This window comes from Rhinatrema bivittatum, chromosome 9 (genome assembly GCF_901001135.1).
Source record: "Rhinatrema bivittatum chromosome 9, aRhiBiv1.1, whole genome shotgun sequence".
Classification (NCBI taxonomy): Eukaryota; Metazoa; Chordata; class Amphibia; order Gymnophiona; family Rhinatrematidae; genus Rhinatrema; species Rhinatrema bivittatum.
In genome coordinates, this window is record NC_042623.1 from 250,329,106 (window position 1) to 250,356,197 (window position 27,092).

General features: G+C 43.4%; 1 protein-coding gene across 3 annotated transcripts in view; it reads right to left on the bottom strand.

Annotated features, from left to right (window-relative positions):
- FNDC3B (fibronectin type III domain containing 3B) overlaps window positions 1-27,092 on the bottom strand; it is a 679,078-nt gene that overhangs the window by 135,666 nt on the left and 516,320 nt on the right. For all 3 annotated transcript variants that reach the window (XM_029615068.1, XM_029615066.1, XM_029615067.1), the window contains exons 8-10: window positions 13,039-13,196; window positions 12,306-12,365; window positions 1,109-1,247 (exon numbers count right to left, since the gene is read on the bottom strand). In XM_029615068.1, coding sequence (XP_029470928.1) covers window positions 1,109-1,247; window positions 12,306-12,365; window positions 13,039-13,196 — 357 coding nt within the window. The remainder of the gene's footprint in view (window positions 1-1,108; window positions 1,248-12,305; window positions 12,366-13,038; window positions 13,197-27,092) is intronic.

A 27,092-nucleotide genomic window follows, 5' to 3' on the forward strand; every position in this document is an offset into this window, starting at 1 on the left:
GCACTGGAGTGATATTTTTTGCTGAGGTGGCACCAGAATTTGAATATTTCTTTTTCATGTTAGTTGTAATGTGAATTGTCTTAGCTTTGCTCTGCACCTATTCTGATGATTAATGATATTTTATTATAGTTATGAAGACTTCTGACTTTCTGCAGAGAGGATTCATGAAAGAATACATTAATTTTTGTTTTATTACGATTGGATCTGATTGTTTTCTTTGCTTTTTACATGATATACCTGTGCTTTTATAAACTGCAATAAATATAAAATAAATTAATACAGATTAATAAAGTATTTTTAATGATGGTAAGAACTTGAAATAATTGAGGTAAAATATTTTAAAGTTTTATGCATGATGCAGAATCGCTGTTGCAAACTACTTAGAAAGCCATTGTAGGGTGCAGAATATGGCATTATTTATCAATAAGAAAACAACTAGTAGGTCTCAGACCTGCATGCCTACTGCCCACTCATGTTAACCTTGTGCCCACTCAAAAATCAGTTCTGGCTATGCCACGGATTTAAATTATATAAGAGGTTTTGTGCTTCCCAATTGTCTCTCTGCCTTTTCTTATGAGAGCAATGGGGAGGAAAAAGAGATACTGAGGGGACAATGGAGCAGAGGGGCACCTTAATATGGCCATGCAGAACAATGTAAAATATGATGCAGGTCTACTTCTCAGGCATATGGTGCGGTGTCTGGAAGCTTTTGTAGAAAACAAAACATTTAAATGGGGATAGAACAATGCTCTGCGGGAGCTGCAGAAAGAAAACACTTCAGATTTACTCAATGAGCACTTTTTTTTGCGCTGGAGCAAAATTCAGAAAAAATGTAAAATATTACACAGAGGAGCAAATCTCCATGAAGGGGGCCCGGATATCGCCTGGACCCCCGACCCCACCTGACTCAAATATCTTTTTCTACAGCATGGGAAAAAGTCCACAGGCAGAGTCTCTCTAAACCATCATTCACACAGCTCAGGACACTTGCTAACCTGTGACACTAAATAGATTGGCAATTAACCCCATTAGCAAAACTGTTTCAGCATATGAGTAGATGTAACCTCCTCTCATTTCAAGTCCCTGCTGTCCCATGCACCAAACTTACCTTCCATTGTAAAGTGAGAGAGCTCTTGGATCTGTGGGAGAGTTTGGGTGGGAAGGGGCATTCCGGTGCACAGCTGTGAGTGGTGAAGCTGATGGGCTCGGAGCAGGATCCCTTTACTGAGCTATACATCGCGTATACCCTACAGATCAAAACAAGCAAAAGAGAAATGATCCATGCGACCAACAGAGATTCAGCTGTACCTGGGTCTGCCCCACCAGCATTCATTTCCTAACATTTTTGCACCAGTATTTCCCCCTCTTGCACAGGCACATCTTCACCAAGGTACTACCCAGAAGCTGTAGGCTTTATCCCCAACCCACCCACACAGCCCCAAACTGAGATCTCTGTCACAGGGCAGAAAGCAATAATATAAAGTAAAGCATAGCAGTGCTGAAGCAACTGAAAACACCACTGTGTTAACACTGCAAAAGAGTTTTCAACAGGTGTCAACAAATGCCATAAAAATATTATTCTATGTCGTGGCACCTAGATGTTAAAAGTTATGCAAAGGTAATCAGATGCATATAAAGTGCATGCCACAGTCAAACCAATTATAGCTGTGACTCAGTGAATCCTAATGAGCTAAAAAGAGGTGAAAGCAGCTCCACAACTGCTGAATTATTGTTTGGTTATTATTGTGCATTATTACAATGAATGCCCAGCAGGGGCAGATTACAGGAAGGGTCTGATTCACAGATTTGGTGGGGGGAGGGGGGCAGGCTCGGCCCTGAAGGTTTGCCCCCCAAAAAATCACCTGTAGAAATAGAGGGGGTTTCAAAATTCCAGGTGAAGAAATAAGGAAGGTCCCTGAAGGAGAAGAAAATGGAAGGCAGCAAGAGGAAGAAAATTCAGGAGGAATCGAGTAAAGGGTGAAGAGCTAGCCCGGGTGTACAAACTCAGGAAAAGGCTAAGGGAGGGCAGCAATTTCTGCCACGGGACCAGGGAAAGACCGGTTTTGTGAGGAATGGATTTTTTAAAATAATTCTTGGACAAAGTAGTGTGGTTGCCGTTAGGGGTGTGCATTCGGTCCCTACGTATTGGCAATCCGCAACGGATGTGGCCATATTCGTTGTATTCGTGGGGGAAGCGAAACGTATCGTGATTCCCCACGAATACACCAATCTTCGCCGAATTATTCGGCCGCCTAAAGAAACCAATTTAAACAACCCCCCCCTCCTGACCCCCCCAACCCCAAGACTTACCAAAACTCCCTGGTGGTCCAGCGGGGGGTCTGGGAGCCATCTCCTGCACTCACACCCTCGGCTGCCGGTTTCAAAATGGCGCCGATAGCCTTTGACCTACTATGTCACAGGGGCTATTTGTGCCATTAGCCCCTGTGGCATAGTATGGGCAAAGGCGTTTGGCGCCATTTTGAGTACTGGCATCCGACGGCTGGAGTGCAGGAGGTCGCTCCCGGACCCCCGCTGGACTTTTGGCAAGTCTTGTGGGGGTCAGGAGGGTCCCCCAAGACTTGCCAAAAGTCCCTGGTGGTCCAGCAGGGGTCTGGGAGCGACCTCCTGCACTCGGACCGTCGGTTGCCAGTAATCAAAATGGCGCCGATAGCCTTTGCCCATACTATGTCACAGGGGCTACTGGTGCCATTGGTCAGCCCCTGTCACATGGTAGGAGCACAAGATGGCGCCGATGGCCATGTGACAGGGGCTGACCAATGGTACCAATAGCCCCTGTGACATAGTAGGTCAAAGGCTATTGGTGCCATTTTGAAACGGGGAACCGAGGGTGTGAGTGCAGGGGATGGCTCCCGGACCCGCCGCTGGACCACCAGGGAGTTTTGGTAAGTCTTGGGGAGGTCAGGAGGGTGGGGGGTTGTAGTTAATTTAATTTTAGCGGGGGAACGAATAGAAATCGACGTATTAACGTATCGGGGCGCTATACGGCTGAATGCAACGTATCTGTCCCCCGACGAATCCGAATCCCGAATGCAACGTATGGCATCCCTCTGCACATCCCTAGTTGCCGTATTAATCCAATAAGTAGTTCTTGACCTGCATAGTAAAAGGTGGTAGGTCTATGCTGGGAATGTTATTGTATGCTTTTATTTAAATTTTATTGATTTAATATTTTATGTTTTGAATTTTTGTACATTGCTCTGGGCGATATTTTATATGGATAGTGATTAATAAGCTCGGGGGGAGTTGGCGGGAGCATTGCCGCGCCAACTCCCCCCCCGAGCAACAGGCCACTCCCACAGCCCCGTCAGCCAGGGGGCAGAAAGGCCTGTAAAGCCGACGCTGGAGCCATCTTTAGCAAGCACCACACGGAGCTCACCCCCCTCTCGCCGGACTCACCCGAAGAGGAGGAGCAACAGCGACCGCCGACCCACCGCTTCTCCCTGGAGATCCCCCCCCCCCCCGACTCCATCGGAGTTTACCGGAAGCATCGCCGCGCTGACTTCCCCCGAGCAACAGACGACTTCCACAGCTTGGAAAGGCCTGGAAAGCCGATGCCGGAGCCATCTTTAGCAAGTTCCACACAGAGCTCACCCCCCTCTCGCCAGACTCACCCGAAGAAGAGGAGCAGCAGCGACTGCCGACCCACCGCTTCTCCCTGGAGACACCCCCCCCCCCCCCCGACTCCATCGGATGTAACCGGGAGCATCGCCGCACCGACTCCCCCCGAGCAACAGACCACTCCCACAGCTCCGACAACAGCCAGGGGGGGTGGAAAAGCCTGTAAAGCCGATGCCGGAGCCATCTTTAGCAAGCTCCACATGGAGCTCACCCCTCTCTCGCCGGACTCACCCGAAGAAGAGGAGCAGCAGCGACCGCCGACCCACCGCTTCTCCCTGGAGACCTTCCCCGACTCCATCGCAGGTAACCCGGGGGGCATCGCCGCGCCGATTCTCCCCGAGCAACAGGCCACTCCCACAGCCCCGACGTCAGTCAGGGGGAAGAAAGTCCTGTAAAGCCAACGCCGGACTGTGGCGTTGCGTGCCGAAGGAGCGCGACAAAGGGGCATGCCCCTTAGTGTGCCCCTTTGTGCTGCCCCGACTAACTTTCCAGAAAATTCCTACTTCCTCTCTGTTCCCACCCTCCCTCTCTACCAATTCCCACTCCAGAATCCTAATTACCTGAGTCCCTCTCTTCCCCTGCCCTCATCTTTCCTCCCTGCCCCTACCCAGCAGCCGTCCAATTAGACACACAACATGGAACTACTCAATAAAATGGAACTACTCAATAAAATACCCATACCCATCGGAACCGATATAAGAAAAAAGAAACGTCTATCACAGACAGACCTCAAAGACTCCACACAATACCCATCATCCCCAACACTCACATAACAGCCCTTACAGTCCTAACTCTAATCCTTCTCAATGCTCAATCAGTAGCAAAAAAACTGCCAATCCTCCATGATATGCTAATCGACAGCCGCCCAGAAATCTGCAGCATAACAGAATCCTGGCTAAAGGAATTGGACATTGCCCTGATAAACCAACTATCCAAAGCACTATATGACATCTACTCACTGCCCAGACCAAAAAAAGAAAGGAAGTGGTCTCCTATTTATGGCCCAAAAAAAATACAATTTCAGATTCCAAAAGATTAACCTACCACCCCCACTCGAAATTGCTCTCTACAAATAATACTACTCTACGCCCCACCAGGACTCCTAGAACACAACCTGTCATCTCTAATCGAAACCATAATAAACAACATCAACATGGACACCCCTGCCATCATTCTTGGAGATTTCAACCTACACGTTGATTAAATCACCCTACCCACCACCTGCCAACTCCTACTAGACACCATGGCAGCGATCGGCTTCAAGCAAATAGTGAAAACCCCTACCCAAAGATCAGGCCACACTCTAGACCTCATATTCATTAACGACAAAGTTAAACACAACGACCCACCCTCAGCCACGGACCTCCCATGGTCTGACCACAAACTCAATGAAACCAAACTACATCTGAACTCTACTCATCTTGAACGACACAACGAAAACAAACTCATCGAATTCCACAAACCCTGCTCCAGCGATGAGTTAAAATACTACCAGACACCTTAAAAACCTTAAACTAAACCAACACCAACTCCGCCGTTAACTCCTGGATCACCATCACCTCAGAAATAGCCAAAAACAAATGCCCAATTATCCGAAAAGTAATTAAACCAACCACCAAATCTAAAGCCCCATGGTACACCCCAGAACTCCAAAGCCTCAAAAACACCCTAAGATCAGCAGAAAAAAAATGGAGAAGGAACCCAACAGACCATCTCAAAGATAAATACAAAACCATTCTCCACATCTACAAAACAGATATCGACAAAGCCAGAAGAGACTTCTACGCAAAAAAGATACACAACTACCAATTTAACCCCAGAGCACTATTCACATACATCAAAGACCTCACACAACCCAGCAAAACCTCACTCCCTCCAAACAATCACGTGATCACATGCAAAAAATTTGCTAACTTCTTCCGTGACAAAATCCTTAACCTAACCACAAAAAGCCCAACCACAAACAAAGAGGCAGTAAACCCTCCAAGTAAACCTGACGCCAGATGGTCACATTTCGAGAACATAGCCTCTACAGAGATTGAAACCATCATCAAAAAAATGAACCCTGCATCACACCCCATCGATGCCCTCCCAATAAAAATACTAAAACAAGTCTCCAATCTCATTGCCAGGCCCATCGCTGACATAATCAATCTCTTACTAGACGAGGGCGTCTTCCCAGACAAACTTAAATGTGCTGTTATCAAACCTATGCTCAAAAAAACCCAACTCGACGGCTCTGATCTCACCAACTTCAGACCTATTTCCAATCTACCTTTCCTAGCCAAAACGCTAGAAAAAGTTGTTAATCAACAACTCACGGTACACCTAGAAAACCACAACATATTTTGCCCAGCACAACACGGATTCAGAAACTCCCTCAGCACAGAAACACTTCTAATCTCACTCTCAGACACAATCCTAGATAATGGCCAAAAATACCTGCTCATATTACTCGATATATCCGCAGCCTTCAATACCATCAACCATAACATAACAGAAATTGGATTATGTGACACCACAATCTGCTGGTTCTCATCATACCTATCAAACAGGTCATACAAAATAAAAGATAATAACACAGAATCTAAACAAATACCCCTCCCACACGGTGTCCTTTAAGGATCATCATTATCATCCACACTCTTCAACATCTATTTCTTACCTCTGTGCAAACTCCTAACCGAACCTGGTCTATCCTACTACATATACGCCGATGACATCCAAATTCTGCTCCCCATTACAAAAACCTTTGCAAACACCCTAAAAAACTGGGAGACCTACCTCAAAGCAATTCAACAGCTACTAACACAAATGGCCCTTACCCTCAACCATAACAAAACCGAAATATTCTTCATATGCAACAAAACCACACCTGTACCTGACCCACAACTCACTACATTCACAATTAAAAACGAAATTGTTCTCACCGCAAAAGATCTAGGAACCACGCTTGACAGCGAACTAAATCTCAAAAAACACATAAACACCATAATAAAAGAAGGATTCTACAAACTCCAAGTCCTAAAAAAGATCAAACTTCTACTACACCCCCAAGACTACAGAATGGCACAACAAGCTCTCCTATTCTCCAAACTGGACTATTGCAATGCAATCCTTTAGGCCTACCAGCTTCCACCATAAGACCGCTCCAACTCCTTCAGAACGCAGCAGCAAGATCACTCACCAGCAGCAAAAGAACCGATCTCATCACCCCAATTCTCAAGGAGTTACACTGGCTGCCGATCCCCTATAGAATACAAAACGTTATCCCTCATCCACAAAACTCTATACAATAATAAAATGGAATGGATGAATGCTGCACTATAATTCCAAATCCCACAGAGGAACCTTCGATCCACAAACATGGGTCTTCTCACAGCCCCCCTTCCAAAACAAGCTCACCTCAATTCAACCAGAGAATGTGCATTCTCTCTGGCCAGTCTTCCCCTATGGAATAGCCTACCCATAGACCTAAGACTCGAACCAAGATCACAAACTTTCAAAAAGAAGCTAAAAACATGGATCTTCCAAAAAGCCTTAACATTATCCTGAGGACAACCAGCCTTCTACTGAGGACAACTTCCTTCTACTCGCACAGGAGACCCCCCTTTCACCTACCCACTCCACCCCCCACCCACCTCATCCTCCCTTCCTAAGGATTACCCCATCAACCCCGGCACACAACCACCATACCACCTATCTACATACCAAATACTACCTCTGAAACGTTTAAATCCCCAAAGTCCCTTTACCCACATACAGCTTTGTTCTACTGAAACTGTTTTTAACCCAACATGTTAAGCATTTAGACTCAGACATATCCTACTGTATCAAGCCATGTTCCACTGAAACTGTATTTTACTAAAGAGTTAAGTTCTATGTACATAAATGTTTATAAGAGAAATGATCCTCAAAAAATAATTATATGTTAAATTACTCTCCCCTTGCTATGTTATCCCAGTTAACTCACCCTGTTACATGTAATCAACATAAGTTCCATGTAAATTGATGTGATAACATGTGTTGAATATCAGTATATCAAAACAAACAAACAAACAAATAAATCCACAATTGAATTGCAGAAATAAAAGGTAAATAAAAAGTACAATATCGGCCTGATATTTAATGGCCCGCACACATAAAACACAGAGGTTACGCGCCGAGCACATTTTAAAAGGGGCCCAGCCACGCGCGTGACACCCCTGTTATGCACACGAGAGCCGGACCTTGGCAGAGGGGCAGCCCAGGGGGTAGGGATAGAAGCGCCCAGTACAGCGGCCATTTGCTGCTGTGCTGGTGCATGCACTTGCTACAGCAACTTTGCAGGAGCAAAATGTAAGTTGAAAAAAAATGGGGGGTGACCTAGGATAGGGATAGGGGTGGGTAGGAGAGGGGAAGGGAGGTTAGGGTTGGGGGTAGGGAGTTCCCTCCCAGTCTGCTCTTTAATTGGAGCAGACTGGGAGGGAACTGGGGAAGCCCAATGATGCGCTGATGCGCGAATTAGTGAAATTCTACCCCTCCTTGCGCGTGCCAACTGGGATTTTATAACATGCGCGTGTGCATGTTATAAAATTGCACGCACATGGACGCGCGCGCGTTCTTTTTAAAATCTAGCCCTAAGGTGATACATTTTTAGTTGGACTTATTTAATGCATTTCTTGACCTGCTTTCGGGAGATACACTCCTTCCATCAGGTCAAAATAAAATGAGCAGGTAGAAGGAAAAGAGTACATTGCCTGAACATACAAGCAAATGACAGATTACATATAACTAGCTGCCTCGGTAATAGAATAATTCTTACTATTACTGTTTTCTGTTGCAATGAATGACAGAATCCTCAGCTTGCCCTCAAAATTAGCAAGTGTTGCTTACCTGTAACAGGTGTTCTCACAGGACAGCAGGATGTTAGTCCTCACATATGGGTGACGTCAGTGGACGGAGCCCCGCCACGGAAAACTTTTCTGTCAAATTTTCTATAAAGCTTTGACTGACGATGGCACACTGAGTGCACTGAGCATGCTCTGCCTGCAATTATCCCTGTGAACCACAGGTGTCTTCCCTCAGTCTCGTCTTATAGCAAAAAGCGCAAGCGAAACTAAAATAATAAACCGTATGTAGACCCGGCTCCGCAGGGTGGCGGAGGGTTTAGTCAGGACTAACAACCTGCTGTCCTGTGAGAACACCTGTTACAGGTAAGCAACACTTGCTTTCTCACAGGACAAGCAGGATGGTAGTCCTCATATATGGGTGAGTACTGAGCTGAGGATGCCCGAGAGTGTACCCAATGCACCCAAGACGTGCAAAAGGCGCAACGTCGGGGGTGGAATTTGGTAAGGAGGGCATCCTGAAACCCTTAACGGGTTGGTGGAAGGATGTTGGGTAGTTAAACCAAACAGAAGAGAAGTAAATGTTCTCTGTATTTGACTATGGAAATATTTTTTCCTGCTTTTTCTGTTTTATGTAAACCGGTATGATTTGCATTTTAATGTAAGAATGTCGGTATATAAAAATTATAAATAAATAAATAAATAAGTAGAAGGACTGGCCAAACATGGAAGCATGCCAGCCAGTCTTATGTAAGCAATAATGGGCTGTGGAGAGATGGAGAGAGCTCCAGGTCTCAACTTTACAAATATGTACAAGCGGCACTGGCCGAAGGTGAGATTTTGAGGCTGGTACGGCCCTAACAGAGTGTGGTTACACACGGTGTTGTAGTGAAATGCCTGCTTGTTAGTAGGAAAAAGAGATACAGACCGTCAATTAGGAGGAATAGGTCTGTTTGCCCACTGGAACTCGCAGCTTGACTTTTTCCACAGGAGGAAAGAGTTAGGTGTAAGTCCTATGGAGTGTAGTGCGGTCTGGATAGAATGCAAGTGCACTTTTACAGTCCAAGGAGTGGAAAACCCTCTCGCTCTGGTGAGAGGTGTTGGGAAAAAGTGGGCAGAGTATATTCTGAGTAAGGTGAGATGCTGCCTCTACCTTAAGAACGATATGTGGTTGAGTATGTAAAACCACTCGGTCATGGAGGAATGGAGGGTCGGGTGAGTATGTAACAAGGTGCGGAACTCACTGACCCTGTTGGCAGAAGTGATGAATACGTGGGAAAGAATTTCCCATTGCAGACAGTCACGTGAGAGGAACCTACTTACTGCGGTATGGAAACATGGTGACGAGAGATACCATTTTACCTGCACCTTCTGAAGAAAGTTGATATTTCTGAGATCCAGGATAGGGGGAGAGTAACTACTTTCTGTTGAAAGAAAGAATAGTGAAATTAAAACTCCCCCACCCCCCTCTGTGCTTTGTAGCGTCCGGGGGACTGTACCCTGAACCTTGGTACAAAGTGGGGTAGCCGCTCTGATATCCAGCAAGTTGAGAGACCAGGAGGTGTCCAACTGGCGGGGCTGACGAAATCAGGATATCATGTAATCTCCCACGGGAGCGTAAGCGGTAAAAATCGCACCCACATTTGTGTGTGCTATACAAGAAAACGTCGAGACCTGTCGCCAGGTCTCGAGGTGGCGACAGGTCTCGACGTTTTCTTGTATAGCACACACAAACGTGGGTGCGATTTTTACCGCTTACGCTCCCGTGGGAGATTACATGATATCCTGATTTCGTCAGCCCCGCCAGTTGGACACCTCCTGGTCTCTCAACTTGCTGGATATCAGAGCGGCTACCCCACTTTGTACCAAGGTTCAGGGTACAGTCCCCCGGACGCTACAAAGCACAGAGGGGGTTGGGGGAGTTTTAATTTCACTATTCTTTCTTTCAACAGAAAGTAGTTACTCTCCACCTATCCTGGATCTCAGAAATATCAACTTTCTTCAGAAGGTGCAGGTAAAATGGTATCTCTCGTCACCCAACATGTTAACTCACCCTGTTACATGTTGATTACATGTAACAGGGTGAGTTAACTGGGATAACATAGCAAGGGGAGAGTAATTTAACATATAATTATTTTTTGAGGATCATTTCTCTTATAAACATTTATGTACATAGAACTTAACTCTTTAGTAAAATACAGTTTCAGTGGAACATGGCTTGATACAGTAGGATATGTCTGAGTCTAAATGCTTAACATGTTGGGTGACGAGAGATACCATGCAATTGAGACAGTGTTTGCTGAATCTCGTGTTTAGCAGATCAGCGAATGCATCTGGAATTTTCGGTCCTTAATTAGGAACCAGAAACCAGAGTATTAATCAGTACAGAGTCCTGTTGCTAACAACGGGAGGATGTCTGATGTAATCCCCAATGATTGGTAGAGAGGTTCTCTTGGTATTGTGTCCAATATAGCTGGCAATAGCGATATGTGACACTACAACGGTTCTTAGAAGGCCAGACGACCTAGAACCTTTCGAACCATATGACCCGATTTCGAGAACAGGTCTCAATGGGACTGTCGCTGAAGCGAGATTAGAGTACTTACCATCCGTCATAGATCGCAGAAGGACGAGCCGGCGAAGATTGATGGCTCTGTGGATTTCAGGAGTCATTGAGGGATAGCCTGAAGGATGTACACGTCCGTCTCAACTCTGTAACCTGGTATGGTAGAGCAGGTACAGAGGAGACAGGCTGGGTGTGTCTGGCGCTACCACTGGTGTCAGTGGGAAACGCCTCGGGTACAGGGGAGCCATTATGACTCATGAACCCGGCTCGGGTACAGGGGAGCCATTATGACTCATGAACCCAACCCTCTTTGCAGCGGCTCGATGTATCGTGACGCCAGTGTAGAATTCCATGGAACTCGGTCCGGTCATTCTGGAGCATGGAGGACCTCCAGCGTTGTGTGGAACAGTGGTGGTGGTAGTAGCAATGTTGCTCGGCCCGGGCATTCTCCAGCACTGCGTAGGATAGCACCGATGTGCTGGATGGTGTCGGTGGCAGATGATCACCATACCGGTGACAGTGAGTGCCATGGTGCTCAGCCCGGTCTATCCCCAGCGCAGAGGTGGACACCCTCACTATCATGGATGGCGAATGATGAAGGACTGTCAGCATGCCTGCACTGCTCCTGGCACTATGTAGTGTCGTAGGCTGATACGGGGCTTTAGTAAAAAACCCCAAGCATGGAGCACTGTGTTTAGGCGAGGGCATTGCGTGTAAGTGCTATGTCAGTATTGACGGTATCGATGGCGGCATGGAGCGGCCTCGAGGGTATCGTCAAAAATATATATGGAAAAATGTCGATGGCCCGGGCAGAGCAATGATAACAATGACGGAGGCACCGACGGCATCGGTATAGGTATCGATGTCAACGATGTGGCATGAAGGATCAAATAGATATCGATGGCATCGGGAAATTGATTCCATACTTGACAGAAGCATCCCACAAAATGGCGTCACGATGCCAAGGTCATGCACCTGCTCTGTGTATCGCTCCCACCTATGTATCGGAAGCAAAGCCAGTGGAAGAAGAGCCTAATAGTTTTGCACACACTAGCGAATACTTTATATTAAAAAAAAAAAAAAAATTCTTTCTCCATGTTCAAGTCTTCGAAGACTCTTTTTCCATTCAAGAGAAGAGAGGGCTCAATCAGAGGTGAGGCATATTTACCAGGCCAAATCTAAAATTTATACGGTTCAATCCAAACTTCACTTTTAATATGGTTGGCATGATAGATCCAAACGTCGAGTGGAAGCAGAGTGCCAAGATTCACCTGATATGATAATCTGTTGCTGGCCTTAGATCTTTCAGGTTGCATTCCAATTCTTCACCGCTGCAAAACAAATCGGGCATTAAAAAATATGTACAGAAAATTCAGCACATTTAAATTGATTAAAGCTGCTAGTGTCCCCTTCTTTTGCATGAGCAGAATGCAGCTTTGATGCCCTTCACCAGTCTTAGCCTAACACTTTGGGTAAGTGCGTGCAACCACAAAGCATCCCTTGCCAGAGATACAATGAAGCCTTCATATTACATTGGCTTCTGCTTAATTTCACTTAGTTACTTCTGATGCTTTTCCTATTGATTTATGCACTATTTATGTTATATTGTTGATTTATTGCAAGGCTTCCTGAGCATGGCACCATATAACGTTACTAGCTTTCTACCCACAACAGTAATGTATTTTATTTGATTTATATTTCGCTTTTCAGGTACTTCAAAGTAGATTATATTTAGTAATGCGTTACTTCGCAAAATTTAAGGATACTAAGAAAACTGGAAAAGTAGCCTTCTCGCCATTCATGTCTAAACACATTTGCTTTGTTCATTTGATGCATTACTAGAGAAAAGCTTTAAGGAACCATAATAGTATCTTTGCCACTGAAATATGAAGTCCCTTGTTTCAGGTCATATCTGCAGGTTTAAAACAATCCTTATTATCCACTTTAATTCCACATAAGAAAAGATAAATAAAGAAGGTAAAAATGTAAAATCAGCATGGCTACCTATAAATGATCTTGTATTTTCCATCTCTCCCTTTGTCAGATAAGGCAACCTCATAGCTGTAGGTGTACGGTAGCCCATTACTGTGTCTGTCTCCACTGAGAAGACCACCTGGGGGAGACCACGTAAGCCGCGCAGTTCTTGCTTCAACATTTGAAACCTAAGGGAAACAACATTAATGGGTAATTAATGTATGTCTATACGTACCGCGGTATAAAAGAATCTATAAATAAATAAATAAATAAATAAAATAATAATCAGAAAATAAAACACACTGTTGTTTTGAACTGATTACTCCCAAGACACATGACTTAACGACTCAACTTTTCACAAGTTTTACTACTAAGAACTAAACTTCCATCAACAAAGACTTCAAATTAAGTCCTTAACCAAATACATTTGTTTGCTTGCTTTGAAAAAAGTAATGACACATAGAAAAAGTACGTTTTGTCAATTTTTAATTAGAAATCTAAAAGCCCTGCTAATGTATGTCAAACACATAAAGACAAAAGGAACATATTAAACCCACAAGTTCAAATGAAAAATACCACTCATAATTGCGAAAGGCTGCAAATACACAGATAAAACATGAAAAAGGAATGTGTGAAAAACAGTGAGAATCCCAGCTGGCTGTAAGGCATTTATTCCTTTTGGCGAAGAGATTTCAATAAATGAATAAGTAATTTCATTTCCAAGAGGAACCTTGTTCATGCTAGCAGTAAACAACAATAATCCATCCTTACAGAAGTTTCCGAGGTGGTCTTTCCTTAGTGGAGGTTCTGCACAGAACTAATGGTGCCTACTTTCTGGGATGCGTGCATTTGTCTATGTGGATCACTCACGCAAAAGTAATGCCCAGTCAGAGTCCTCTTGCACCTCCTAAAATGTCCTGAGAATTTGGTTTGGCTGGTACACCAAACAAAAAAGATATATGGGTGGAGGGGGGACGACATGCAAACCCATGGCAATTTCCTTAGTTGTTTTCCCTTTGAAAAGTAGGCTAAAAATGAGATGCATATTGAAGCCAAAATATTAAGAACCACCAATGAAAACGGAACATAAAATGAAATTATTTCTCTCTTCTAATTATGGGAAATCACTCAGACCTTTAATGCGTTGGCAACAGAGGTTGTTTAAATATGTCACTAGGAACACACTCAACAACAGTTGAGACACTGGAAAAATTCCTCAATGCAAAATCTGAGAAGGATGCAGAACAGTAAACGGCATTCATATACCACAGCCTTTGAGATCTGGGTAGGTTGGATACAAACACTGGGCAAGCAGTATAACCACTGAAGAGTGCAGGAGTTTACACAAAGTATGACTTCTTTGTGACTGACCGCACTGTTCTTACATTCCTTACTCGGAATGTCCCTTGGTACAGTGACTTATGCTTGACCTTTACTGCACGCATATATGACACAGGAACTAATACACTGGGCTTTGCATGGCACATCAAGAGCTGTCCAGAAAGACCCGCGAGTACAGTAGCCCCAGTGAAATGAGAGATCTTGTTGTACAACTCCAATTCACTGTACCAATGTTTCATAGGGTAGCACATGAATTTAGATAAATGGCTTCTATGTTCAAAACAGTAATGCAAATAATATCTTAAAAAAAATTACAAAGTAGGTTTATGGAGTCTGCTGAGAGACCAGAAGACGAAAAATTTGTACTTTGTTTCTATAACAGCAAAGAAAAAATATTTCAAATCACTGAGAGCTGTGCTTGGTCGTTATTTTACATCATTCCTGAATGGAGGGGAGCAACACATCTTGAAAGTTCCTCTCACTAGACCACGACCCCCGACACGGCTCAAATTAAATCAGGGTCACTGCTATGCTCTCCCTCATTGGAGCCCCATGCAGGTGTCAGACCAATCCACGCAAAGAATGAATAAGGCGTGAGGCAACAAAAGAATGGACTCAAGCAATGAGGCTGTCAAAAAAAAAAGAAAAGAAAATGTACAAATCCTGAAACAGGAGGAGGAAAGGGCAACCGAGAAGAGGCGTGAACAGGAAAAGGGCTATCTAGGGGGGATGGATACTTTAAGCTTTACTTATCCTGAGCACTAGGAAACATTCTTCTGATTTCAGGCAGCTTTAATAAATGAAATGAGTTCAAGGTAAGACTTGTTTGCTACTGTTTCTAAGGTTGTGTAGGGGTTTTGATTGGGAAACCAGTGGAAAAATTCCTCCTGCTCTGAAATGAAAAATTGCTGCTGGACAAGGCAGACAGCCGATGTCCCTGTCAGTAACTGAAACCGGCAGCTGGAAAGCACCCAGCTGTGTGCTGGTTTCTTCATCTAGAGAGAGAGCAGGTGTTGCCTGAGTCGAGACCCACATCTGGGAACTTCTGGCACAACAACCAGAATACAGCAAAGCAAACTGTTTTCTTTTCTCTCTCTCCCCCCGCCCCCTTTATTTTTTTTTCTCTAAACTTAAAGAAGCAACCTAAGGAAGTAGCTCATTTTGTTTATTCCAATTAGGATTGCTAGCTGGCTCCTTTTCCATTGGTCAGCCTGATAGAGGAACCTTAGAAACATATGCGCAAAAATCCTGCAAGTCTGCTTGTAATGGTACAGGCTTCAATGTCCTGCAAAGGGAACATATTTAACAGAAAACAACAAAAACAAATAAAATAAATAAAACAAATAATGTGCATAATGCATCCCAGGACTGCTGCCCAATCAGCAACAAAGCTTCCAAGTAACCTGTGCAAATGGAAGAAGCAAGAGACCACATGCGCCACAAGGCACCGAGGAAGGAAGTTCAGAAAATCAAAACTAAAATTACCATCAGGCCTGATCAACAGTCTCCCTCTAGAAACTAAGAGGTATATTTTAAAAAGGTGGGCGCGGGCCTACATGTGCGTGCGCTACCCGGCGGGCGCACACGTACGCGCAAGTTATAAAATCAAGGGTCGGCGCGCACAAGGGGGTGCACAATTGTGCACCTTGCGTGTGCCGAGCCGAGCTGCCTTCCCCCGTTCCCTCCCAGGCTGCTCCGAAATCGGGAGTGGCCTGTAAGGGAACTTCCCTTTCCCCTAACCTGACCTTCCCATCCGTTCCCCTAACCTTTCCTTCCCCAGTCCTACTCTACCTCTGGGCAGGCGCAAGTTACGCACGCCAGCAGGCTGCCGGCACGTGATCCCTCGACACAGCAGCAATGGCCGCTGAGTTGCAGGCCTCTGGCCCTGCCCCCGCCCCTTTAGTAAAGCCCCGGGACTTTCACACGTCCCGGGGCTTTACACACATCGCCGGACCTTTTTAAAATAGGCCCGCCACGCGTAACCTTTTTAAAATCCGGCCCTTGGTAGCTCTGCCTTAAAATGTAACCTTTAGTTACAAAAGAGTAATTGCCATATCTATGATTATCTCCAGCTGGAAGATAATCAAACATATGGCAATAGTGATCAGTGAGTGCCACATGTTTGATTATCTCCATCTGACAAGAGGTTGTATGTGTGCACCCGGTGCAAAGAGAATGAGTCCGATCTCTGGAGATTAGAGTGGTAGACCTGGAGAAGCTAAGGGAGACAGAGAGATATATAGAGGAGACCTTCAGAGACAACTCCAGTCTGGCAGCTCCTATGCTGCCTTGGAGGACAGCATCACTTTGATTAGACAAGAAGCAATCCTGTAGCTAGAACCTGCCCTCAAGGTGATGTAGTATCCTCTCGCACCAAGGATAAGTCTCCAGGGACATGTGCCCAGGAGGGAAGGCTTAGGTTGGCCCTTGTAGTTAGTGATTCGATTAGGAAGGTTGATAGCTGGGTGGCTGGTGGATGTAAGGATTGCTTAGTAAACTTGTCTATCTGGTGCGAAGGTAGTGGACTTCATGCATGACACAGATAGGATTTTAGATAGTGCTGGGGAGGAGATGGCTGTCTTGGTACATGACATAGGAAAGTATAGGAGGGAGGTGTTGGAAGCCACATTTAAGATTTTAGGTAGAAAGTTGAAATCCAGAACCTCCAGAGTAGCATTATCAGAAGTGCTCCCTGTTTTATTTGTAGAACCCCAGAGATAGGAAGAGCTGCAGAGTCTCAATGCGTGGATGAAACAATGGTGCAAGGAAGAGGGGGGTTTAGGTTTGTTAGGAATAGAGCATCATTTTGGGGAAGGAGGGGCCTTTTCCAAAAGGATGGGCTCCACCTTAACCAGACTGGAACCAAACTGCTGGCACTAACCTTTAAAAAGGAGAGAGTGCAGCTTTTAAACTAGTTGATGGAGGAAAGCAAACAGTTGCTCAGAAGTGCATGGTTCGGAACGATGTACCTTTGAAGGATATTAAGAGAACAGGAAAATTAGGGCCTCCCAGCAGAGAGGTTGCAATAAATGCCAAAGTGGACTAGATGATGAAGTAAAGAGCAGAAAGATTTTGAATTACCCTCTGCAAACGATGAGCAGGTTTACACAAACAAAAACATACTTTGACACGTCTGTATACAAATACTAGAAGTCTAAAAAATAAGATAGGAGAGTGTATAGCACTGAATGAAGCGGTAGATATAATTGGCATTTAAGAGACTTGGTGGAAGGAGAATAACCAATAGGACACTATGATACCAGGGTATAAATTATATCGAAATGACAGGATGGATCAAATTGATGGATGGCGTTGAGACAAACAGGATAAAAATTCTGCAGTAAACAAAATGTAATATTTAATCTTTATGGATAGAAATTCCAGGTGAAAAGGGGAATAAAAGAACAGTGGGGGTTTATTACCATCCACCTGGCCAGAATGAACAGACAATGAAATGTTAAAAGAAATTATGGAAGCTAGCAAAATCAGCAGCACAGTAATAACGGGTGATTTCAATTACCCCAGGATTGACTGGGTGAATGTCACATCAGGACACTCTAGAGAAGTAAAGTCCCTAGATGAAATAAATGACTGCTTCACGGAGCAGCTGATACAAGAACCAACAAAAGGGGAAACTATTTTAGACCTAGTCCTTAGTAGAACACAGGATTTGGTGTAAGAGGTAACAGTGTTGGAGCCACTTGGCAATATTGATCACATTATCAAATTGGAGGGAGGCCATTAAAGAAATCTACTGCAAGAGCAATTAACTTTCAAAAAAGTCACTATTATAAAATGAGGAAAATGGTTAGGAAAAAAATGAAAGGAGAACTGCAAAGATTAAGAATTTAGATCAGGCATTAACGTTTACAATTTATCATCTTAGAAGCCCGGACCAGATGTATTTCGCATATTAGACAAGGTGGAAGTCTAAATGACTACCGGCATGGTTAAAAGGTGAGGTGAGAGAAGCTATAATATCTACAAGAGCACCTTTCAAGAAATGGAAAAGGGATCCGAATGAAGAAAAAATGAAACAGCATAAGCACTGGCAAGTTAGATGCAAAGCATTGATAACGAAAGCAAAGAGATAATCTGAAAAGAAGACTGCCGTGGATGCAAAAACTCATAATAAAATCCTTTTGGAGTGTATTTGAGATAAAAAGCCTATGAGGGAGTCTGTTGGACCATTAGATGATCAAGGGGTAAAAGGAGAGCTTAGGGATGACAAAGCCAAAGCAGAGAGACTAAATTCATTCTTTGCTTCAGTATTCACTGAGGAATATGTAAGAGATATACCCATGCCAAAAATGATATTCAAAGGTGATGATTCAGAAGAACTGAAACAAATCTCAGTGAACCTTGAAGATGTACTAGGGCAAACTGACGAGCAGCAAATCACCTGGACCAGAGTGCTAAAAGAAATGATCAATTAAATTGCATATCTGCTATTGGAAATTTGTCATCTATCATTACCATCGTTATGGTATCTGAGGACTGGAGGATTGCCAATGTAATGACAATTTTTAAATGGGATAAAGGGGTGGTCCAGGAAACTACAGACCACTGAGTCTGATGTCCGTGCCAGCCAAAATGGTAGAAACTATCATAAGAACAAAATTGCTGAACATATAGATAGGCATAGTTTAATGGGACAAAGCCAACATGGATTTAACCAACAGAAGTCTTGCCTCACCAAACTACTACATTTTTTTGAGAGCATAAACAAACAGGTGGATAAAGGTGAGCCAGTTGATATAGTGTATCTGGATATCCAGAAAGCATTTGACAAAGTCCCTCATGAGACACTTCTCAGGAAATTAAAATATCATGGGATAGGGGGCAGTGAATTATTGTGGATTGCCAACTGGTTAAAAGGTAAAAGAGAAGGGCTAAATGGTAAATTTTCCAAATGGAGAAAAGTGAATAGTGGAATGCCTCAGGGATCTGTTCTGGACCAATGATTTTTAATATATGTATAAATGACCTGGAAATGGGAATCAATAAGTGAGGTGATCAAATCTGCCAATAACACAAAATTATTTAGAGTTGTTAAATCACAAGAGGATTGTGAGAAATTGCAAGAGAACCTTGCAGAACTGGAAGACTGGGCATGTAAATGGCAAATGAAATTTAATGTGGACAAGTGCAAAGTGATGCCCTTAGAGAAGAGTAACCCAAATTATAGCTACAAAATGCAAGGTTCAACACTAGGAGTCACTACTCAGGTAAAGGATCTAAGTGCCATCGTTGATAATAAGTTGAAATCTTCTGCTCAGTGTGCAGCAGCAGCCAAGAAAGCAAACAGAATGACAGCAGTTATTATAATATCATAGAATATCATAATGCCTCTGTATCGCTCCATGGTGCAACCTCATCTGAGTATTGTGTGCAATTCTGGTCACCATATCTCAAAAAGATATAGCAGAATTAGATAAAGTACAGAGAAGAGTCACCAAAATGATAAAAGGGGTGGGGCGATTCCCCTATGAGGAAAGACTAAAGAGATTTTAGGACTCTTCAGCTTGGAAAAGAGATGGTTGAGGGGAGATATGATAGAGGTTTATGAAATAATGAGTGGAACAGAAAGAGTAAACGTTAATCAGTTGTTTACTCTATCAAAAAGTAGAAAGACTAGGGGACATACAGGAATTTACTAGATAATACATTTGAAAATAATAAGTGAAAATATTCTTTTACTCAATGCACAATTAAGCTCTGGAATTTGTTGCCAAAGGATGTGGTGAAAGTTATTAGTGTAGCTGCATTTAAAAATGGTTTGGACAAGTTCCTGGAAGAAAAGTCCATAAACAATTATTAAGGTGGAGTTGCAGAAATCCACTGCTTATTTTTTGGATAAGCAGCTTGGAATCTATCTACCCCTTGGGATCTTGCCAGGTACTTGTGAACTGGATTGGCCACTGTTGGAAACAGGATACTGGGCTTTATGGACCCTTGATCTGACCCAGTAAGGCAAGTCTTATGAATAACAGTGTTTTTTGTGCAAGTTTTTGCTCACTTTTTTTTTCTGTTTATTGGGGTCACTTCTCAGGCTCTTGGCCAAGCTGAAAGCACCACTAGCTAAAGGGACAGATCATTTTGTGCCCGGGTTTTGCGGGACACCATCTTACATGAAATTGTCGGCTCACTGTGCTGCGACAGTCAAAGAAGCAAACAGAATATTGGGAATTATTAGAAAGGGACTGGTGAATAAAACGGAAAATGTCATAATGCCTCTGTCGCTCCATGGTGAGATCACACCTTGAATACTGTGTGCAATTCTGGTCGCCACATCTCAAAAAAGATATAATTGCACTGGAGAAGATACAGAGAAGGGCAACCAAAATGATAAAGGGGATTGAACAGCTCCCTATGAGGAAAGGCTGAAGAAGTTAGGGCTGTTCAGCTTGGAGAAGAGACGGCTGAGGGGGGGATATGATAAGAGGTCTTTAAAATCTTGAGAGGTCTAGAACGGGTAAATGTGAATCGGTTATTTACTCTTTTGGATAATAGGACTAGGGGCACTCCATGAAGTTAGCAAGAAGCACATTTAAAACTAATAGGAGAAAATTCTTTTTCACTCAATGCACCATTAAGCTCTGGAATTTGTTGCCAGAGGATGTAGTTAGTGTAGCTGGGTTTAAAAAAGGTTTGGATAAGTTCTTGGAAGAGAAAGCCATTAACTGCTATTAATCAAGTTGACTTAGGGAATAGCCACTGCTACTACTGGCATCAGTAGCATGGGATGTATTTAATGTTTGGATACTTATCAGGTACTTGTAGCCTGGATTGGCCACTGTTGGAAACAGGATGCAAGGCTTGATAGACCTTTGGTCTGACTCAATATGGCAATTTATGTTCTTAAGAGCATTTTTTTCTAGGGGATACCATAGCTGATGCTGCCTCCAACCATTTGGGCTGACACAAAATTAGCCACACATCTCTGAACCTGCACCACCTCCCACTGTTCTTACAACCTCTCCCCTGCCTTTGTATCCAAGCTGAAGAAAATCTTGTGGCTCAGTGAGTAACTCTGGCATCACCCATACAAGTAAGAGAAAAATAAAATGAAAACAAAACAAAGTTCCAATGGAAAACACATAACAGAATAGGATGGGGTTGATTCGTGAGCATGATCACGCTTCTACGGCAAAACACCTGTATGCAGAATTCATTTTACTGAATTCCGAAAAGGTCTTGGAAAGAAAAGTGAAACACCTAGCCAAAGTTGTATTGAAAGTTACCGTTTCACGATGCGTAGCTGGAAGATCCAAACATATGTACAGGTGAATTTTAAAAGCTCTGCGCGCACTAAAAGCCAGGAGATACGCACACAAATTGGGCCAGTGCGCGCTGAAAGGAATTTAAAAGCCGCCCGAATACACGCATATCTCTCACTATGCGCACAAATAAAAAAAAGTTTCAAAAAGGGGCGGGATGTGGGCATGGTCTGGGTGGGGCATGAGTGTTCCTGGATTTGACAATGAAATCAGCATGTAAGTACTGACTCGCACAAGTGTGCACCTGGGTCCCCTGCCGCATAAATTTACTTCTGCTATGGATGGCGTGTAAGTAATAGAATTTAAAAAAATGTAAGCATTTCAGCGGGTTTTTAAGGGTCGGGGATACATACATAGAAATGACATAGAAATGACGGCAGAAGAAGACCAAACGGCCCATCCAGTCTGCCCAGCAAGCTTTCACACTTTTTTTTTCTCTCACATACTTATCTGTTTCTCTTGGCTCTTAGTAACCTTTTTTTATTCTATTTCCCTTCCACCCCCGCCATTAATTTAGAGAGCAGTGTTGGAACTGCATCTAAGTGAAATAGCTTAATTTAGTTAGGGGTATTAACCACCGCAATAAGCAAGCTACACCCATGCTTATCTGTTTATTCAGACTATGTAATTCAGTCCTTGTTGATTGTTGCCTGAATATAGATTCACCTTTCCTCATTCCCCCCTGCCGTTGAAGCAGAGAGCTATGCTGGCTTTGCAATGAAAGTGAAATATCAGACTTGCTCCCCTGCCGTTGAAGCAGAGAGCTATGCTGGATTTGCGTTGAAAGTATCAGGTATTTTTGGTTTGGGGTAGTAACCGCCGTAACAAGCAAGCTACTCCCCTGCTTTTATGTGGTTGCAAATCCTTTTTTCCATATTTCCTCTTGCCGTTGAAGCATAGAGCAATGTTGGAGTCGCATTATTGAATAAGGATATTCATCTCCAGGTAGTAGCCATCATTCCCTCAAGCCACCCCCATGCCTCTTCTCTTCATTCACATCCTCTAGACTTTATGGATCCACGGTATTTATCCCACGCCCCTTTGAAATCCTTCACAGTTTTAGTCTTCACCACTTCCTCCGGAAGGGCGTTCCAGGTATCCACCACCCTCTCCATGAAGAATACTTCCTGACATTGGTTCTGAGTCTTCCTCCCTGGAGTTTTAAATCGTGACCCCTGGTTCTGCTGATTTTTTTGCAATGGAAAAGGTTTGTCATTGTCTTTGGATCATTAAAACCTTTCAAGTATCTGAAAGTCTGTATCATATCACCCCTACTCCTCCTTTCCTCCAGGGTGTACATATTTAGATTCTTCAATCTCTCCTCATAAGTCATTTGATTAAGACCCTCCACCTTTTTGGTCGCCCTTCTCTGGACTGCCTCCATCCTGTCTCTGTCCCTTCGGAGAAACGGTCTCCAGAAATGAACACAGTACTCTAGGTGAGGCCTCACCAAGGACCTGTACAAGGGGATAATCACTTCCCTTTTCTTACTCGATATTCCTCTCTCTATGCAGCCCAGCATTCTTCTGGCTTTAGCTATCGCCTTGTCATATTGTTTCGCCGACTTCAGATCATTAGACACTATCACCCCTAGGTCTCTCTCCTGCCCCGTGCACATCAGCCCTTCTCCCCCCATCGAATACAGTTCTTCCGGATTTCCATACCCCATATGCATGACTCTGCACTTCTTGGCATTGAATCTCAGCTTCCATATCTTCAACCACTCTTCCAGTTTCCTTAAATCCCATCTCATTCTCTCCACTCTTTCCGGCATGTCCACTCTGTTGCAGATCTTAGTGTCATCCGCAAAAAGACAAACCTTACCTTCTATCCCGTCCGCAATGTCGCTCACAAAGATATTGAACAGGACCGGTCCCAACACTGACCCTTGTGGCACTCCGCTCAACACTGCTCTCTCTTCAGAGTAAGTTCCATTTACCATCACACATTGTCTTCTGTCCAGTGGAAAAGGGAGGCTATTAAACCTTGGGGGTTTGCAAGTCATATCCCTTACCTGGCCGAACTGTGAATGGATTGGTGAAACCGGCAATGGTTTGGATGCGTGCCCTTACACGGTGGACGCGGGATTTGCGTGTACCCACTTAAAATTGCACGCATTATCTCCACATGCTCAGCCTATTTTATAGCATGCACACATATATGTGCTTATGTTATACAAAATCAGCATCCATGGGCACAAGCCAGCAAACGTTTGCACCTGTTTAAAAGTTACCATACTATACATGTACGTAAAGAAAGTAATTTCCAAAGTGTCTTCTATACAGGCAAAGTGCTGCTTTACCTACAGAAATGGCTTTTTATAAAAGTGCGTGAACCATGCATGTGTAAAATTATAGGAGGTATAATCAGGGTGCAACATAGGAAGAGCATAGAAGCAATCATAAAACATCTTCCCAAGCCAAGATTTTTTTTACCATCTATGTGGCCATCATACTAGGCACTCCTGATATAAAATACCTTCATTTGATTTACATATAATCATCAGCCAATATTAACTTTTTAACTTTTCTGTATTCAATTAAAACTTCTTATTCTGAAGTGAACTGAAACTCCCCGACTGCATCAGGGGAATTCTCAAATAGTAGCCGCTCTTTCATTCATCAGTCCATTTAAATGTCAGATTGTTGCCTGCATCACTATGGCGCCAAAATTGAAAAACCAAAAGCCGTGTTAATATTGGCTAATGAATATACATAAGGCAAATGAAGGTATTTTATACTGGGAGTGCCTAGTATGATGGCCACATAGATGGTAAAAAATCTTGGCTTGGGAAGGTGGTTTATAACTGTGTAAATTATATACATAGGGGAGCCAGGCATTTCAGCGGTGGAGTCTGGGCAGCATTCAAAAAGCATACATGCAACAGAGTTTTGCTGGGATAATTTGCAACGGAATTTACATGTGTAGGGTCGCTTTGAAAATTAGTTGTTTCTTGGGCACGTAATTTGCTAATTTACGTGGTCTGTATAAAGTTACCTCCAATGTGTGTCCTCTTATCCCTGACCCCCCCCCCCCCCCCCGATTTAAGGAGATCCATAATGATGAGAGTAGATTAGTGGAGGAGCTTTCAACACCTTTACCCACTAATTTCTTCTCAGGGATTAAAAAAAAAAAGGTAGGATGTGCTAAATGATTTTGCTGTTTGCCAACCGAATGATCTAAAAATAATTGTTTTTGCTGGTTCCTTAAGAAGTGCACGAGGCAGTTCATTTGTAGTTTGTTCAGTTCTTCTCGTTCCTTTGACAAAAAGCGGATCCATATTTTAAGCGTAGAGCTGTAATAAAACAGGAACTAAGAGGTGGAAACAGGAAGGGAGGTGCTGAGGGATTAACGCAAAAGGCAGCATAAGCTTCGACTCGGCTCCTTTCTGCAGGGCCCGTATCCTGTCCTTGCAGCATGCAAAATAAAGTCGTTTGGGCTTTTCTGTTGGGCAGGATAACCTTTTCTGTGTACACTCTGCAGCCCGGTCGCCTGAAAGGATGCCCCGAGGCACTATGGAGATTTTCCATGGGTCTCAGAGTAGGTTTCACTTCAAAGATTAGCTGTACCCACTTGACTATGGGCACAACTAAAACTTACAGAGACAAAACACACTCAACCTCAGGAGATCAATCATAAGCACCATCTGGGTACAGGTTTGACAGTCAGATCTCCTAAAAGGGCCAGATATGAATATGCATTCAGCAAAGACACAAACTTTAAAATAAGTTTGCTTAAGTTTTATTGTAGATTTAATGGACCTTTTATATTGTCATCATTGTGCATCAAATTAATAAGGGTGGAAACAGCAGAAAAAAGATTAAATATGAAGATATTGGATCCATTTCCTGTCACAAAAGACTGTCTTAAAATTATGTTTATCAGCATCGCTGCTAGAGAGAGGGAGAGCCTGATCTAGAGATATTTCCGTCCAGATGAAAAGTCTCTTTGACAATGGGTTATGGGCTGTGACAACAAGCAGCACAAGCGAGCCCAAGTTCGCTAAAATCGATTCACTGAGCAACGCAGTAAACCTAGAAACATTCTGAAGGTTTGTTAAACTTTTCTTTACATCTTAAAAAAAAAAAAAAAAAAATCAGACCCACTTCAAATTTGCCTGAAGATTCAAAGTGGATTTTTCAGATCTGCTTCAGGTTTTGCTTTGTTTTCTTTTAAAAACTTTGCTTCAGATTTCCTCTAAACTGGGACCAGGACAAAATGTGCCTGTTTCGTGTTACTTTCTTCTTTACTTGCCTACAGTAATTTGGATGCATTTCTGAAACTATCAAAGTCATCTGAAAATTAAGAGACTCTAGATTTTTAATTTGATCATTCTCAGTCCTGCACCCATTTAAAAGAGCAGGACTGCTTAGGTTGATGGCACGGATGGTTTCAAAGATTCTTCAACTCAAATGCATTTTTTTTTTTTTAAACAGAGGGTGCTTGTGCGTGACACATACGATCCAACAATGCATATGCTTACATGCCTCTGCGGCTGAAGCAGTATAATAAACATAACCACAACCCTATATTACTCAAATACAGTGTTGTCTGACAAAAACACAGCTGGAACAAGCATGCATTAACCCATTATTTGTCTGAATGGAGAGTGAGGACAAAACAATTTCAGCAGTGAGATTAGTGCACTGCTTTCTAATGTTTTCATCAAAGACTGTCAGCTCACATTTCAAGAAGCCTCACCTGCTTAAACATCTGTTAAAAAGCAACAGTCCCCTTATCTCCTGAGTTTCCCACTCACAGCCTTATTGGTTTTAACCATTTTCTTCATAAGTGAAATTCCCAGTCTTTTTTGTCCTGTACGTTTGTCTTAGCTCTATAAAGCAGGTACCATCTTATGTGTATTTACACATCACTGAATATGTCGAGCAGCAATTTAGAAGTGAACTAATAGTAGTAGAGTAATAGATCCCAAAGCTCTTCAGTGCAACCGCAGAAAACAATATCTCAGAGAATAACTGAAGGTTACTGTTTCTCTATCTGTAGATCCCTAGAGCAGAAGACTTTGGGAACCTCGTTGCTTCCTTGTAGGCACTGAAAACCTTGGGAACAGATACTCCTGGAAGACTTTGTTCTGAATAACATAGTTGAACGTTCAAGGCAAAGCAGAAACTCTTTGTCCCTGACAGGGCTCTGACATTATGGGCTCTGCTCAAAGGGGATTAATGTTATAATAAGCTAAAAAAATTATTTGTTTTAGATATTTCCAAAAGAAACAGGAGACATGAGCTTTCCAAAAAGCAGAGTCCGGGACATAGAGCAGAGGTTCTCAAGCCGGTCCTCGGGGACCACCCAGCAAGTTTGGTTTTCAGAATAACCACAATGAACATGCATGAGACACATTTGCAAACAATGGCAGCGGTGCATGTAAATCTCTCATTTACACAGATACCCTGGAGGCCCAATGGGCTGGGTGTGTCGTGAGGACTGAATTGAGAACCTCTG